Source organism: Scyliorhinus torazame, chromosome 5 (genome assembly GCF_047496885.1).
Source record: "Scyliorhinus torazame isolate Kashiwa2021f chromosome 5, sScyTor2.1, whole genome shotgun sequence".
In the NCBI taxonomy this organism is placed as follows: Eukaryota; Metazoa; Chordata; class Chondrichthyes; order Carcharhiniformes; family Scyliorhinidae; genus Scyliorhinus; species Scyliorhinus torazame.
Window position 1 is genome coordinate 115,366,246 of NC_092711.1, and position 16,437 is coordinate 115,382,682.

General features: G+C 45.0%; 1 protein-coding gene across 1 annotated transcript in view; it reads right to left on the reverse strand.

Moving 5' to 3' along the window:
• Positions 1 to 14,016, reverse strand: part of LOC140417878 (uncharacterized) — a 47,994-nt gene extending 33,978 nt beyond the window's left edge. The window contains exons 1-4 of the mRNA XM_072501312.1: positions 13,836 to 14,016; positions 11,830 to 12,964; positions 1,718 to 2,037; positions 1,503 to 1,508 (exon numbers count right to left, since the gene is read on the reverse strand). Coding sequence (XP_072357413.1) covers positions 1,503 to 1,508; positions 1,718 to 2,037; positions 11,830 to 12,855 — 1,352 coding nt within the window. The 5' untranslated portion in view covers positions 12,856 to 12,964; positions 13,836 to 14,016. The remainder of the gene's footprint in view (positions 1 to 1,502; positions 1,509 to 1,717; positions 2,038 to 11,829; positions 12,965 to 13,835) is intronic.
• Between the last annotated feature and the right edge of the window lie 2,421 nt (positions 14,017 to 16,437).

Consider the following 16,437-nt stretch of genomic DNA (forward strand, 5'->3'; position numbering starts at 1 on the left):
CGGTGACTGGTTCACACTCTGCTGCAAAGCCTGGGAAGACCTGGACCTCAGGATCATCAGAGGTGACTGGTTCACAGTCTGCTGCAAAGCCTGGGGAAACCTGGAGCTCAGGATCATCAGAGGTGACTGGTTCACAGTCTGCTGCAAAGCCTGGTAAAACCTGGAGCTCACCATGGGGTCAGGGTGAGGATCGTAGATGATGGTGGTGGGGGAGTAAGAGTCGACTAATATTAATTGCTGATGGCCGCCTTTGCGGGAATGGTGAAGCAACTCATTCCAGGGCATCGTCATAATGTTATAAATGCTCAACATGCTACAGACTCATGGCTGGAGCCCTTTCAGAAAGAGAGTCTTGAAGCTCAGGGAGTGAGAATGGTTTACCAGTCCCAGAGGACAGACAGACAGATGCTGCAGAGTGAGAGCTGGTCTCTGTAGCTGGTGGCGGCCGTCTCCTCTGAATTTTTAACTGGCAGAAGCCAATGTGTTGGTGTTGGGCTGAAGCTCATCTTCCTGGCAAAGTGGTATTTTTCCTTGCGAAAGCCAGTTTTAACCTTTACAGAGTCAAACCACAGATAGTTGGTTTACTATGGGTCATGAGATCCAATGTATTCAGGTTAGAAATGACTTTTTCAGGGCCTGTGTGAGAGACATGTACTTAGAATACAGACCTATCCTGTATTTGTCGGCCAGCAAGCTACTCTGGAATCTGTCTTCATAAGACCATAAGTCGTAGGAGCAGAATTAGGCCATTTGGCCTGTCGAGTCTGCCCCATTCTCCCGCCTTCTCCCCATAACCCCTGATCCCCTTATTAACCAAGAACCTAGCAATCTCTGTCTTAAAGAGACTCAGTGATTTGGCCTCCACAGCCTTTTGCAGCAAAGAGTTCCACAGATTCACCACCCTCTGGCTGAAGAAACTCCTCCTAATCTCGAAGGATCATCCCTTCAGTCTGAGTCTGTGCCCTCACGTTCTAGTTTTTCCTACCAGTGGAAACATCCTCTCCCCCTCCACTCTACCGAGGCCTCTCAGTATCCTGTAAGTTTCAATAGGATCCCGCTTCATCCTTTTAAACTCCAATGAGTACACACCCAGAGTCCTCAGCCGCTCCTCATATGACAAGCTCTTCTGGAGAGTGAGAGAGAGAGAGCTATTTCAATAATATTCAATAACGTTCTGAAGATTTCATAAGATTATTAGACGGTGATTTCTTACAGTCCAGTACTTGAATTGAGCGTGTCTCCATTCCTGTCCTCGGGGGTTTCTGTACCAGGCGGCAGGGGTAACATTTGGAGACTCTCGATTCTCCACCAATTCCCATTCTCCTTCTTCCTGCTGGATAATGGAGGTGTCGCTGTGTGTAATGTACAGACCAGTAAGAATTGTCAGCAATGATCAATCAGCACTTTCTAATTGGAGATGTTCATCAGTATAATCTTCCAAATCTTGGATTATAAATGTATCAAAGATCAATTTTACAAGTGAAGTAAAAGTTTGTCTAAACCCATTTCTGATGAAAGTTCCTGAATTATAGGGAAGGTCACAGACAGCGGAACTGCAGCCCCAGGAACACAACCAGCCCAGTTACTGAGAGTATTAAAACAGCAGAAACAAATATGAACTGTCACAATGAGCATGTTTCAGTGCTGGGTGTGATTAAGAGAAGAATCCAATCTCTACAATCACTTGTGAATTTGTTGGTGCGCCAAAAGGTTGGACGAATTAATGAAACTCTTCCCACACTCGGAGCAGGTGAATGGTCTCTCTCCAGTGTGAACTCGCTGGTGTGTCAGCAGGTTAGATGACTTTGTGAATCCCTTCCCACACTCAGGACAGGTGAATGGTCTCTCTCCGGTATGAACACGTTGGTGTGAAATGAGGTGTGATGAACTCCTGAACCTCTTTCCACAGTATGTGCAGCTGAATGGTCTCCTCAGTGTGAGTTCGTTGGTGTGACAGGAGGCAGGATGAATCAGTAAATCCTTTTCCACATGCGGAACAGGTGAATGGTCTCTCCCCAGTGTGAACCCGCTGGTGTATCAGCAGGTGGGATGGCCGACTGATTCCCTTCTTACACACAGAGCAGGCGAACGGCCTCTCCCCTGTGTGAACCCTTCGGTGTATAATGAAGGTGCCTGACTGCCTGAAGCTCTTTCCACAGAAAGTGCAGCTGAATGGCTTCTCCTGAGTGTGAATGAGCTGGTGTGACTGGAGACTGGATAACTCGGTGAATCCCTTGCAACACACAGAGCAGGTGAATGGTCTCTCCCCAGTGTGACTGCGTCGGTGAGTTTCTAGCGTGGATGGGCATTTGAATCCCGTCCCACAGTCCCGACATTTCCACGGTTTCTCCATGGTGCAGTTGTCCTTGTGTCTGTCCAGGTTGGATGATCAGTTGTCCCATCCACACACAGAACACGTGTGTGGTTTCTCCTCACTGAATGGTGTGATGTTTTGTCAGGCTGTGTAACTGGTTAAAGCTCTTTTCACAGTACGTTCACTGGAACACTCTCACTCACGTGTATGTGCGTCTTGATGCTTTTCCTGCCACATTGATGTTTTAAATATTTTTTTCAGATAGAACAATTGTTTCTCATTCCACATTGAAAAGCTGATAATATTCAGGTCCTGATGGAATCTCTTTCAGAGATTGTTTCGTTTTAGTTTCCTCGCTCAATCTATAAAAGGAATTTACAAAACTCATCACTGTCAGTCCAGCATAGGATAGAAATTTTGAAGAGACAATTCTCGTTTCTCTGGAACATTTTTTCCTCTCTTGTTCCCCCAAAGCTGTAAATCCCGGTCCCACACACTCTCTCTCCTCCCTGGGCTGAAATCCAAACCCATCTCACCATCTGCACCATTTCTTTCCTCCACTCCCAGTTTTCTCCCTCCCTCTCCTCTGCCTGGGTTCAGTTCTCCAGCTCCTGTCTGCAGACTGACAATAAAATCAATGGGTTTTATTGGGGGTTTGGTGTCTCCAGCGGGTGTTTGTGAATCCTCCCCACCCACCTGCCAGGGTTTCCTTCCTTGCCAGAGATCAGAGTTCTCATTGATAATTTGAGCCCAACCTGGAACCACGCCAAATTGCCCCTTTATTGAGGGAAAAAAAATTACATGATTTGCGGCTCCACAAAGTGTTTCCAACTACTCCCACCGATCTCCTTAACAGGTTGATGCATTTATTTGACTGACTAAAAGGATGGCACAGTGCTTAGCACTGCTGCCTCGTGGCGCTCAGGACCCGGGTTCGATCCCGGCCCCAGGTCACAGTCCGTGTGGAGTTTGCACATTCTTCCGTGTCTGCGTGGGTGTCACCTCCGCCACCCAAAGATGTGCAAGGTAGGTGGATTGGCCACGCTAAATTGCACCTTAATTACAAAAAAAACAATTGGTTGCTCTAAATTTATTTCAAACACGGCTTGTCTCTTTCCTAATGTTCACAATTAAAGGGGTGGGTTCCCCAGGAGATGGCTGACATTTCAGGGCAATTAAATTAATAATGGACAGAGAAATGTCTAGTGTTGTTACGTGGTACAGATTAGATATATTATTTACCGTTCTGTAATAAAGTAAATGTATTATTATTTCTCGTCTTGTAATAAAAGACTGTAGCTACGTTATGGATTTCCAGTCATCTCTTTCTCAAAGGGTTGTGAGTCTTTGGATTTCTCTTCCACAGGGACCAGTTGTACCTGGGGGTCATTGAATATATTGAAGCACAAGTTTGACAGATATTTTATTGATAATGGAGTTAAGGGTTATGGGGAACAGGTAGGAAAATAGAGTGAAAGCTGAGATGAGGAGGGATTTCTTCACTCGAGGATGTGGTGAAGCTTTGGAATTCTCTACCCCAGAGAAATGTGGAGCCTCAGTCATCAGGTATGTTCAAGACAAATATTGATATGTTTCTAGATATTGAAGATATTAAGAGATATGGGGATCATGTGGGAAAATGGTGCTGACGTAGAGTGGCCAAGGATCGCATTGAATAATGGAGCAGGCTCGGTGGGCCGAATGGCTTACCCTTGCTCCCATTCTAATCTCTGTGTCCTGGTCAGGAAGCAGTGAGCTGAGCTTGGATCTGTCAATCAACATGAATCAGCACCTCCAGGAGAATTGGGAGGGTGAATATTAGATACAGCAGAATGAGAATCGAGGGAGATTGTGTGGGATGGAGATTTACAGCTTTTGGAGAACGAGAGAGGAAATAATGTTCCACAGGAACAAGAATTGTCTGTTCTGAATTTCTATCCTGTGCTCACTGATGACTTTTGTAAATTGTTTTTAAAGGATATTGGAAGAGGAGGAATTATAGACAGAAATCTCAAACATCACGTCTCGATGTGACAAACTCACACGATTCCTTCTGACCTGAATTGGGCTCTGAATATCATTGGCGAGAAGGAGAAATGTTTGTCCAATCTGTCGGCTTCAAAAGATTTTTAAACGTGAGCGTGACTGGAAAAGCACCCAGACGCACACAACACACACCCGAGTGAGAGTGTTCCAGTGAACTGGTTGTGGAAAGAGCTTCAACCAGATACACAGCCTGAAGCAACATCACACCATTCACAGTGAGGAGAGACAGTGCACATGTTCTGTGTTTAGAAAGGCTTCCACTAATTGTCCAATCTGGAGAGACGTAATGAGAATCAAAACATGGAGAAATCGTGGAAATGTGGGGACTGTGGGAAGGAATACAGATTCCCATCTGAGCTGGAGATTCATCGACGCAATGTCACTGGGGAGAGGCCATTCATCTGCTCCGAGTGTGAGAAGGGATTCACTCAGTTGTCCACCCTGTGGAAACACGAGCGAATTCACACCGGGAAGAGACCATTCACCTGCTCTCAGTGTGGGAAGGTATTCATTGATTTATTCAACCTGCAGACACACCAGCGAGTTCACACTGGGGAGAAGCCATTCACCTGCTCTTAGTGTGGGAAGGGATTACATAGAAATATAGAAAATAGGAGCAGGATGAGACCATTTGGCCCTTCGCACCTGCTATGCCATTCATTATGATCATGGCTTATCATTCAACTTAATAGCCTATTGGTGTCTCCTTCCAGCCCTGATTAGTCTCAACATTTGCAACTGTATGAAAAAGGAATTGTACAAAATCAGATAAAGGAACTGTATGAAACAGTTCAATTGTATTCCTGTCTAAGGTGGTGTCAGGAATTGGAGATTCAAGTAAATTAAACTATTGCCCAATTGACCAATGGTCATGTTACAACAGGCCCAACTCTGACATGAGGTAATGGTCACTTTGGGGAGAAAGGTCGATGTTCCGAAAGTCTTCCTTGCTGGCCAAGTACTTAAGACTTGAGGCCGAGTTCCAAGGAAATTACTGTCAAAGATGAAGCCAGAGAGTGTTACGCTCCACCGACTTGAAGTTGCAAATGCCACTGTCTTCAAGTTGTTCAGTAAACTTTTTCTTTTAATAAACTTTTTAAATTGACTATCCAGAGAATTCTGCCTTTTCTTTAATTGGTTAAAATTCTTATCCGAAGGCAGCACGGTAGCACAGTGGTTAGCACTGCCTCACGGTGCCGAGATCCCAGGTTCGATCCCGGCTCTGGGTCACTGCCCATGTGGAGTTTGCACATTCTCCCCGTGTTTGCTTGGGTTTCACCCCCACAACCCAAAGATGTGCAGGGTAGGTGGATTGGCCACACTAAATTGCCCTTAATTGGAAAAAATGAATTGGGTACTCTAAATAAAAAAAAACAATTCTTGTCCGAACCAAAGCAAATTTATTAAATGGGAAGTTGGGGATCGCTGAAATAAATTTAGGATCAGAAAACATTAATCTTCAATTTAAAACTTTCACTTCTGTAGTGCCTTTCATAACCACAACATGTCCCAAAGAGCTTCTGAAGTGTGGTCACTGTTGTCGGAAATACAGCAGCCAATTTCAACAAAGCAAGATGCCACACACAGCAATGTGGCAATGAGCAGATGATCGGATTTTGGCAATGTTGATTGAGTGATAAATATTTGCCAGGACACCAGGGTTTATGGCTTGGTCTAGCTCAGTGGACTAGACAGCTGGTTTGTAATGCAGAACAAGGCCAGCAGCGTGGGTTCAATTCCCGTTCCGACTTACCTGAAAAGGCGCCGGACTCTGGCGACGAGGGGCTTTTCACAATAACATCATACTTGTGACAATAAAAGATTAGGGCCGGTTTAGCTCAGTGGGCTAGACAGCTGGTTTGTAATGTAGAACAAGGCCAGCAGCCCGGGTTCAATTCCTGTACCGGCCATTTCTGTATCCATCTTGTCAGCTCAATTCTGATCCTGTGCGACTTCATCTTCTGTAACAGTCTGCCATGAGGGACCTACCTTGTCAAAGCCCTTACTGAGGTCCATGTAGACAACATCCACTGCCCTACCCTCATCAATCATCTTTGTCACTTCCTCAGAAACTCGATCAAGTTCGTGAGACACGACCTCCGCTTCACAAAACCATGTTGCCTCTCACTAATATGTCCACTTATTTCCAAGTGGGAGTAAATTGTGTCTCAAAGAATTCCCTCCAATAATTTCCCGACCATTGACGTAAGGCTCACCGGCCTGTAATTACATGGATTATCTTTGCTACCCTTCTTAAACAAAGGAACAACATTGGCTATTCTCCAATCCTCTAGGACCTCCCCTGTAGCCAGTAAAGATTTATCTCAAGGCCCCAGCAATTTCCTCTCTTGCCTCTCACAGTATTCTGGGATATATCCCATCAGGCCCTGGGGACGTGTTTACCATCATATTTTTCAAGACCCCCAGTACCTCCTTTTTAATCTTAGCATGACGCAAACTATTTACATACCCTTCCCCAGACTTATCATCCACCAAGTTCTTCTCTTTGGTGAGCACTGATGCAAAGTACTCATTTAATAACTTGTACATTTCCTCTGGCTCCACGCATAGATTCCCTCCCCTGTCCTGGAGTGGGTCAACCTTCTCCCTGGCTAACCCCTTGCTCTTTATATATGTTAATATATGAGCAGCACAGTAGCATAGTGGTTAGCACTATGGCTTCACAGCGCCAGGGTCCCAGGTTCGATTCCGGGCTTGGGACACTGTGCAGAGTCTGCAAGTTCTCCCTGTGTCTACGTGGGTTTTCTCCGGATGCTCCGGTTTCCTCCCACAAGTCCCTAAAGGCATGCTGTTAGGTAATTTGGACATTCTGAATTCTCCCTCAGGCACCGGAATGTGGCGGCTAGGGACTTTTCACAGTAACTTCATTGCAGTGTTAATATAAACCTACTTGTGACAATAAAGATTATTAAAATTAAGAAGACTTGGGATTTTCCTTAATCCTGCTGGCCAATGACTTTTTGTGACCCCTTTTAGCCCTCCAGACTCCTTGCTTAAGTTTCTTTCTACTTTCCTCGTACTCCACACTTGCTTTGTGTGTTCCCAGCAGTAGAGTGAGGGATTATGCCGGCCTATAGCAAATGTTGTCCCCTTGTTCAAGAAGGGGTTTAGAGACAACCCCGGTAAAAAGAGACCAGTGAGCCTTACTTCTGTTGTGGGCAAAGTCTTGGAAAGGTTTATAAGAGATAGGATGTATAATCATCTGGAAAGGAATAATTTGATTAGAGATAGTCAACACGGTTTTGTGGGGGGTAGGTCGTGCCTCACAAACTTTATTGAGTTCTTTGAGAAGGTGACCAAACAGGTGGATGAGGGTAAAGCAGTTGATGTGGTGTATATGGATTTCAGTAAAGCGTTTGATAACGTTCCCCACGGTAGGCTACTGCAGAAAATACGGAGGCATGGGATTCAGTGTGATTTAGCAGTTTGGATCAGAAATTGGCTAGCTGGAAGAAGACAAAGGGTGGTGGTTGATGGGAAATGTTCAGACTGGAGTCCAGTTACTAGTGGTGTACCACAAGGATCTGTTTTGGGGCCACTGCTGTTTGTCATTTTTATAAATGACCTGGAGGAGGGCGTAGAAGGATGGGTGAGTAAATTTGCAGATGACACTAAAGTCAGTGGAGTTGTGGACAGTGCGGAAGGATGTTAGAAATTACAGAGACATAGATAAGCTGCAGCACTGGGCTGAGAGGTGGCAAATGGAGTTTAATGCAGAAAAGTGTGAGGTGATTCATTTTGGAAGGAATAACAGGAAGACTGAGTACTGGGCTAATGGTAAGATTCTTGGTAGTGTGGATGAGCAGAGAGATCTCGGTGTCCATGTACATAGATCCCTGAAAGTTTCCACCCAGGTTGAGAGGGTTGTTAAGAAGGCGTACGGTGTGTTAGGTTTTATTGGTAGAGGGATTGAGTTTCGGAGCCATGAGGTCATGTTGCAGCTGTACAGAACTCTGGTGCGGCCGCATTTGGAGTATTGCGTACAATTCTGGTCGCCGCATTATAGGAAGGATGTGGAAGCATTGGAAAGGGTGCAGAGGAGATTTACCAAAATGTTGCCTGGTATGGAGGGAAGATCTTATAAGGGAAGGCTGAGGGACTTAAAGCTGTTTTCGTTAGAGAGAAGAAGGTTAAGAGGTGACTTAATTGAGGCATACAAGATGATCAGAGGATTAGATAGGGTGGACAGTGAGAGGTTTTTTCCTCAGATGGTGATGTCCAGCACAAGGGGACATAGCTTTAAATTATGGGGAGATAGATATAGGACAGATGTCAGAGGTAGGTTCTTTACTCAGAGAGCAGTAACGGTGTGGAATGCCCTGCCTGCACCAGTAGTGGACTCGCCAACACTAAGGGCATTCAAATGGTCATTGGATCGACATATGGACGATAAGGGAGTAGTGTAGATGGGCTTTAGAGTGGTTTCACAGGTCGGCGCAACATCGAGGGCCGAAGAGCCTGTACTGCGCTGTAATGTTCTATGTTCTATGAGGTTTGATTGTAATTGAGTATTAGGCTGCTGATGGCCACAGCACCTCTGAAAATGAAATGAAATGAAAATCGCTTATTGTCACAAGTAGGCTTCAAATGAAGTTACGGCGACTAGGGGCTTTTCACAGTAACTTCATTTGAAGCCTACTTGTGACAATAAGCGATTTTAATTTCATTTCATTTCTTGGATACCCTGTTTTTATCGAGATGTGTTCTGAATCTACCCCATTTAGCACAGTGATAGTGTCACACGTGACAATGGAGGGTATCCTCAGTGTGAAGATGGGATTTTTTCTCATAAGATCACAAGAATATTGTTTTTTCTATTCTTCCTGCCAAACTGGACAAGTGAAATACATCCCATGGCCTGAGACCAGGACAAAGTTACACTTTAATGGTTTAATTACAGGGCAACTGCTGTGAATCCCATAAAGGTTGGATGAGCAAAGGTCTGGAACCGTTAAACTTTCCTGCCATTGAAAATTAACAGTTATACATCAGTTTGAGTGAAGAAAACTGTGAGGTTGTGTGAAGAAAACTGAGATTTCAAACCTTCAGCCTTGTATCTTAAATTAGTTTAACCTTTAACTTGTAGTTTCTGGAAAGAAGCAGTCACTTTCTGTCACACTATGTAACCACCTTTGGTTTGTGAACTTAAAGAATTTAAGTTCTCCAATCAGTTTTCATAGTTCTTTCGTCAGTTTAACACATATTACATACAAATATGTTTTATTTGAATATGTCATGCTGTAGTTTATAATATATTTTGCTCTCTCAACATTTACACACTGACACCTTTATGCACTGATTTTATGCACACTTGTTATAAATTTTATGAGATAACTTTGTAATTTCTGTATTAGTTTAAGGCTGTGTGTCACTTTGTATCCTTTTCATTAACTGTGTTCCAAGCTTTTGCAGCCACTATGAAAACATAAACCAGCAGTTTATTTTTCAAAACATATTGATAGGTGCCTGTCCCAGTGAGAACTCAGGATTTCTATACGTCAACTAAACATTTGGGAAAATGAGCCTTGTGATGAATGGAGGGGTTTCAGATATATTGTATTATAGGTATTTGGTGCAGTCAGGGTTAAAGCCGGGGTTAGTGTGTGTATGACTGCTGCAGTGGTGTTTTTAAAGAATCCTGGTTTGAAAGATTTTGGCAGCCAGAGGTGTAATTATGGCATTGTAAAAAGTTTGGGCGAATGGAGTTTTATTTGTATTAAGGAGGTTCCCTGTGGAGTTAATTAAGTTTCATCTTGGTAAGATGATGTAATTAATGGGAGGAGCTATGGTACCAGGCATTTTGCAGAAAAACAGTTGAATTGAGTTTTCGTTTGGAAGGTGAGCTGAAACGAGCTGAGAAGTAGCTTCTGAAGAAATACAGCCAGAGTTTCTGCATGGGTCTGACCGTCAGTAAATTGTGAGCCTGAAGTTCAGTTGCTGCCGTATGAGCCTCCCCCAGATTGTCCTTTCTGAGCTCGAGACACGTGATGTTAAATACTCAGATGGGAAACACAAAAATATACAACAGGTTTAAACAAAGCTGATTTATTTGACATTTATCCAGAATATTAAACTTCATTCCAGTTACTGGAATTATTATCAACAGAAACAAACTGCAACTGTCAGAATGAACATGGTTCAGTCCTGGATGTGATTAACAGCAGCAATAACAGCAGAATCCAACCCCTGTAATCACCATGAATTCACTGGTGACTCAGTGGGGTGATGACCAAGTGAATCTCTCGCCACACACAGAGCGGGTGAACAGCCTCTTACTCGTGTGAATGTGTTTGTTTGTCAGCAGATCCGATTGATTTTAAATCTGCTCACAGTCAGAACTTTGAAAAGTGTGGACAAGTGGATGTGTGTTGAGGTGGGATGACTGAGCGAATCTCTTCCCACACATGGAATAGATGCACAGTCTCTGCCCAGTATGAGTGCGCTGGCGGACACTGAGTCCACATGATCACCTGAACCCACAGTGAGATCCTGAATGGTCAGTGTGAACATGCTGATAGGACATCAGCTCCAGAGAAATTTTAAAACACATTTAAAATAGCTTCCGACAGTATGAACCCGCTGGTGTGTTAACAGGTTGAATGACTCAGTGAATCCCTCCCCCCACATGGAGCAGGTCATAGAATCATATAATTTACAGTGCTAAGGAGGCCATTCGGCCAATTGAGTCTGCACCGGCCCTTGGAAAGAGCACCCTACCCAAGCCCACACCTCCATCCTATCCCCGTAACCCACTAACCCCACTTAACCCCACTTAACCTTTTTGGACACTAAGGCAATTTAGCATGTCCAATCCACCTCACCCACACATCTTTGGACTGAATGACCTCTCCCCGGTGTGAACTCACTGGTGCTGCTGCAGGATAGACAATCGGCTGAACCTCTCCCTGCACTGAGAGCAATTGAATAGAGTGGAACCAGAGTGACTGCACTGGTGAACCATCAGTGAATGTGGGTTTTACAGCTCCTGTCACAGTCTCAGCATTTAAACCCTCTCTCTGCAGTATGAACTCACTGGTGTGTGTGTGGGGGCTGGATGGAGGAAGATGGGAGTTCAGGACTCAGACAAGGGGGAAATTAAGAGTCAGTTTGTCCCGGTGGGCTAGTAGGAGGGAGGGAAGCAGCAGAGGCAGCAGATCGGATTGTCATTATTTTAGTTACAAAGAAGCTCCAAGAGCCCCTCACACTTGTTGTTAGTGATGAAGATGGAGGAGACTGGGGAGGGGGAGAGCATTCAAAAGGAACTCATTTGTGTTAGAAACAGTAAAAACATTCACCAAACTGCTCAACACAAAGTTGTTTTTTTAAACTTTTATCCATAACATGTCCTACAACTGTGCTGGGGTCTATTAACCTCAGCAGAAACAGATGCCAATAAAAATGATTTGGTCCTGGATGTGATTAACAGCAAAATCCAATCACTGCAGTCACTGGTGAACCCGCTGGTGTTTCAGCAGGTGAGATGACTGAGTGAATCCCATCCCACATTTGGAGCAAGTGAATGGCCTCTCCCCACTGTGAACTCGCTGGTGTTTCTGCAGGTTGGATGACTGAGTGAATCTTTTCCCACACTTGGAGCAAGTGAATGGCCTTTCCCCAATGTGAACTCGCTGATGTCTCAGCAGGGTGGATGAATCAGTAAATCCCTTCCCACAACTGGAGCAGATGAATGGCCTCTCCCCAGTGTGAACACGCTGGTGTTTCAATAAGATGAATGACTGAGTGAATCCTTTCCCACACTCAGAGCAGGTGAACGGTCTCTCCCCGGTGTGACCTCGCTGGTGTTTTCGCAGGGTCTTTGACTGAGTAAATCCCTTCCCACACACAGAGCAGATGAATGGCCTCTCTCCGTTATGAATTCGCTGATGTTTCAGCAGGTCAGATGAATCAGTGAATCCCTTTCCACAATCCGAACAGGTGAATGGCCTCTCCCCTGTGTGAACTCGCTGGTGTTTCAGCAGGATAGACGAGGTAGGGAATCCCTTCCCACACTCGGAGCATGTGAATGGTTTCTCTCCAGTGTGAACCCGTTGGTGTGTCAGCAGGATGGATGAGGTAGTAAATCCTTTCCCACACTCCTGGCAGCTAAACGGTCTCTCCCCAGTGTGAACCCATTGGTGTTTCAATAGGTGGGATGAACAGATGAACCCCTTCCCACACTTGGTGCAGGTGAATGGTCTCTCCCCAGTGTGAACTCGCTGGTGTGTCAGCAAGATGGATGAGGTGGTGAATCCCTTCCCACAGTCGGAGCAGGTGAACGGTCTCTCTCCATTGTGATTGTGTTGATGAGTTTTCAGCTCAGACGGGTATCTGAACCTCTTCCCACAGTCCCCACATTTCCATGGTTTCTCCCCAGCATGTTTGCATTTATGTCTCAAGAGGCCAGATGATCGGCTGAATCCTCGTCCACACACAGAACACGTGGACGGTTTCTCTCCATTGCTTTCTCCTTCCATGTTCAAGATTAAATGATATTCAGATTACAATAATTTAGGCAATCGCGTCAGATCCTGATGTGATGTTTGGTTTGAGTTTCCTGCCTTCATCTCCTGCTTTTCCAACATCCTGTGAACACAATGTCGAAGGTTAAAAATTCAACAGAGACAAAAAAATTTTTGGTTTGAGTTAGCGGTGTTACACCCTATAAAAGGAGTTCCAAAATCCATTGCTGTCAGTCCAGGATGGCAATTCAGAACATTTACATATATATTTCATAGAATCCCTACAGTGCAGGAGGCCATTCAGCCCAGAGTCTGTATTGACCCTCCGAAAGAACACCCGACAGGACCCACTCCCTCACGCTATTCCCATAACACCACCGGACCTTTAGACATGAAGGGGCAACTGAGGGATGCCAATCCACCGAACCTTCACAGCTTTGGACTGTGGGACTAAACCAGAGCACCAGGAGGCAAGCCTGACACACAGACAAGGGGAGAAGGTGCGAAGTCCCCGCAGTCACCCAAAGTCGGAATCAAACCAGTGTTCCCAGTGCTGTGAGACTGCGGTGCTAACCACTGTGCCACCGCACAGGGTCAGTGATGACCCTGCACATGTCCTGCCCCCCAAGGAAGATGACTGTCATTAACCCAAGTCCATCAATTTTTCCTTTGTTATTTTATGGGATGTGGGTTTCATTGGATTTGTTTCTGACCCCTTATTGTCCTTGTCAGAGGGCTGTTGAGAGTCTGAATCTCCTGTAGGCCAGACTAGGGAAGGACAGCAGGTTCCCATCAGTTTACAATTGATGATAGCTGTAATGGTCATTCCTGCTGAAAGTGGATTTATGTTCCAGATTCCTCCCCCTTTATTAATTTAATTTAAACTTCCCCAACTCCAGGGTGGGATTTGAGCCCCTGTCCCCAGGCCATTGGCCTGGGTCTCTGATCCACTGGAATTACCCCCATCTCCCCAGTTACAGAGGTTCTGCAATTACCACCGGGGTCGGTGCAAATTGGGGACGGGGAGCTTCTTGTTCTGGGTTTGAGGCCTCCTCCACTGGGTGTTTCTGAAGCCTGTGCATCCACTCCGCCGCGTCCCTGCAGCTCCAGCACCCAAACTGCGCATGATCAGGCTGAACACGCACGGCGCATGCTCTATTCACCAACATCCGCTGCGCATGTGCACACATCTGCTATTGTGATGATAGGGCATATTCTCTTTCGCCAGGAATGCTGGGTACCACCCCCGCCATTGAAAGGTGATATTGTTTGACGAAAATTGTATTTCATGTCTGATTATGATCGCAGCTATAGGGTTAACATGTAAAATGATTAAACTAATTGATGCATCAACCAATTTCTCAGGAAGCATAGTCCTGTCCTCAGTGTAATTAACTGCAGAATAAACCCCAATAGTTCGATATGTACTCACTGGCGCCTCAGCAGGTGGGGTGAACAAGTGAATTTTCCCCATACACCGAATATTTAAACTCTGTCTTGCCAATAAGAATTCAGCAATTGTGGATCAGAGCCTTTCGAACCTTTAAAGCTGGAGTGTTAATGAGTAGGGAAACTGAGTAAATCCCTCTCATACACATTATGTATCTGAGTGGTCTCTCTCCAGTGTGACTGTGTGGCCAAGTCAGTAAATGGCATAACCGAGTGAACTCTTTTCCACTTTCAACTGGTGAACAATCTTTTTACAGTGAGATTTACACATGAGTTTCCAGCCCAGAGAGGGATTTCAAATCCCAAAATACACTTTCCAGATGACGCGGGACATACTTGTACTTCTTGCAATTTAGTTATGTTCACTTGCTGCTCACTATGTGATCTCCACACAGTTTAGGACAGTGGAATTACGGCCAGGATAAGATCAGACATGATTGAATGGCGGAGCAGATTCGATTGGCCAAATGGCCTAATTCTGCTCCTATATCTTATGAACTTATCGACACAACCAGACCTCACTTCCCTTGGAACAACATGAAGTGTCTACTGCTTTCCAGATCCCTTCCTTTCAACTCACTTTTCAATTCCACTGCTTTGCATTATTCTGAAACTAAATTCAGATTTTGTGACTGCTTTGTCCATGAATGTGATTCTGAGCATTCATTTGAATTCTCTGCTCCACTCCTAGTCTGACCTCTGTACCCTGGATGTCCTGCACTGTTCCAATGAAGCTGAATGGTAGGTCAGAGAACTCATCTGTTGATCAGGCACATTCATTTCAACAATTTCAGATCGTAACCATCATTCAATCTTTCAGACATTAGATGTTGATAGTGGTTCGTCTGGTATAATTTTAAATTCGGACCTGTCTTTTGGTTCTTTTCTTGGTCTATTAGTTTTTTTACTTCTCTCATTATTACAATATTGCCCGGTACCATCATCCTCTTTGTCATTTAATCACTCCATTTATCAATCCCATCATAAGATCATTTGTTCTTTCCTCCCCAGCCCCTCTCTTTTTCCTGACTCTCTGCTGGCACTGTTTAAATCTAAGTTTTTTTTCCTTCTTTCTGTCTGTTAATCTAAGTTAGCAATCCAATGGAATGGTGAAATGTATCTGCTGCTTTTAATGTCTACCCCATTCTGTCTCTCTTTGTTTCTATATTTGGCTCAGTCTCCTTCACTCTTACATTCTGCCTATCTGTGTCTCTAGCGCTTTTCCCCTTTCTGCTCTTTCTTCTCTCTATTCGCTCACTGCCAGTGAGGAGCTAAGTTTCACTGGATTGATTCCTGAGATCAGGCAGTTTCCTTGGAGGAGAGGTTCTGTGGGATGAGTCTGTTCTCTCTGGAGTTGAGAATAATGCAAAGCAGTCGAATTGAAAAGTGAGTTGAAAGGAAGGGATCTGGAAAGCAGCAGACACTTCAAGGGAAGTGTTTTAAAAAAATTTTTTTTTAAATTCACCTCCATTTTCACATTTTCTCCCACATTTACATCCATCAACAATAAACAATAATCAGCAAGATATGTCAGTCCCCATAATAGCAACAATGATCCCATCGACCCACCAACCCCCAAACCTCAACCCGCATGTTTACATAAACAAATGACAAAAATAAATCAGGGATTACCCGTAGCCACCCTTAATCTTACACTGCTCCCCCCCCCCACCCCACCCCACGTCTCCAGCTCCTCCCGTCCACTGCCTCTTGTAAAACTCCTCCCCCTACCCTCGGTTCCTTCCCCCACAACTTTTAACCCCGGCTAGACCACTCGGACCCTGTTCTGCCAGGCTCCGATGGCCGCTGCCCTCCCCCCACCTCACTCCCGTTCACTGGCCGGCTTAAACCGGACAGCGTGGAGGCCCCTGCCCGGGTCCCTTTCCCACTTGCCCGGCCCCAGGAAAGGCCAAAGATCCCCTTTTAGCACACAAACCCCGCCTATCCACCTACACCCCAAAGAACTCTCATTTTGAGTGAAAGTCCCGTCCCTTCCCTTGTCCAAAATATATACCACCTTGGCTCCTTTAATCTCTACACCCACGCGCAGTGATACAAAAAAGAAGAAAATACAGTCATGAGGTTACATCGGCACATGGCCATTCCTCAATTTGTCAGTTCTGCCACAGTCCTTCTGCTTTCGCAAAC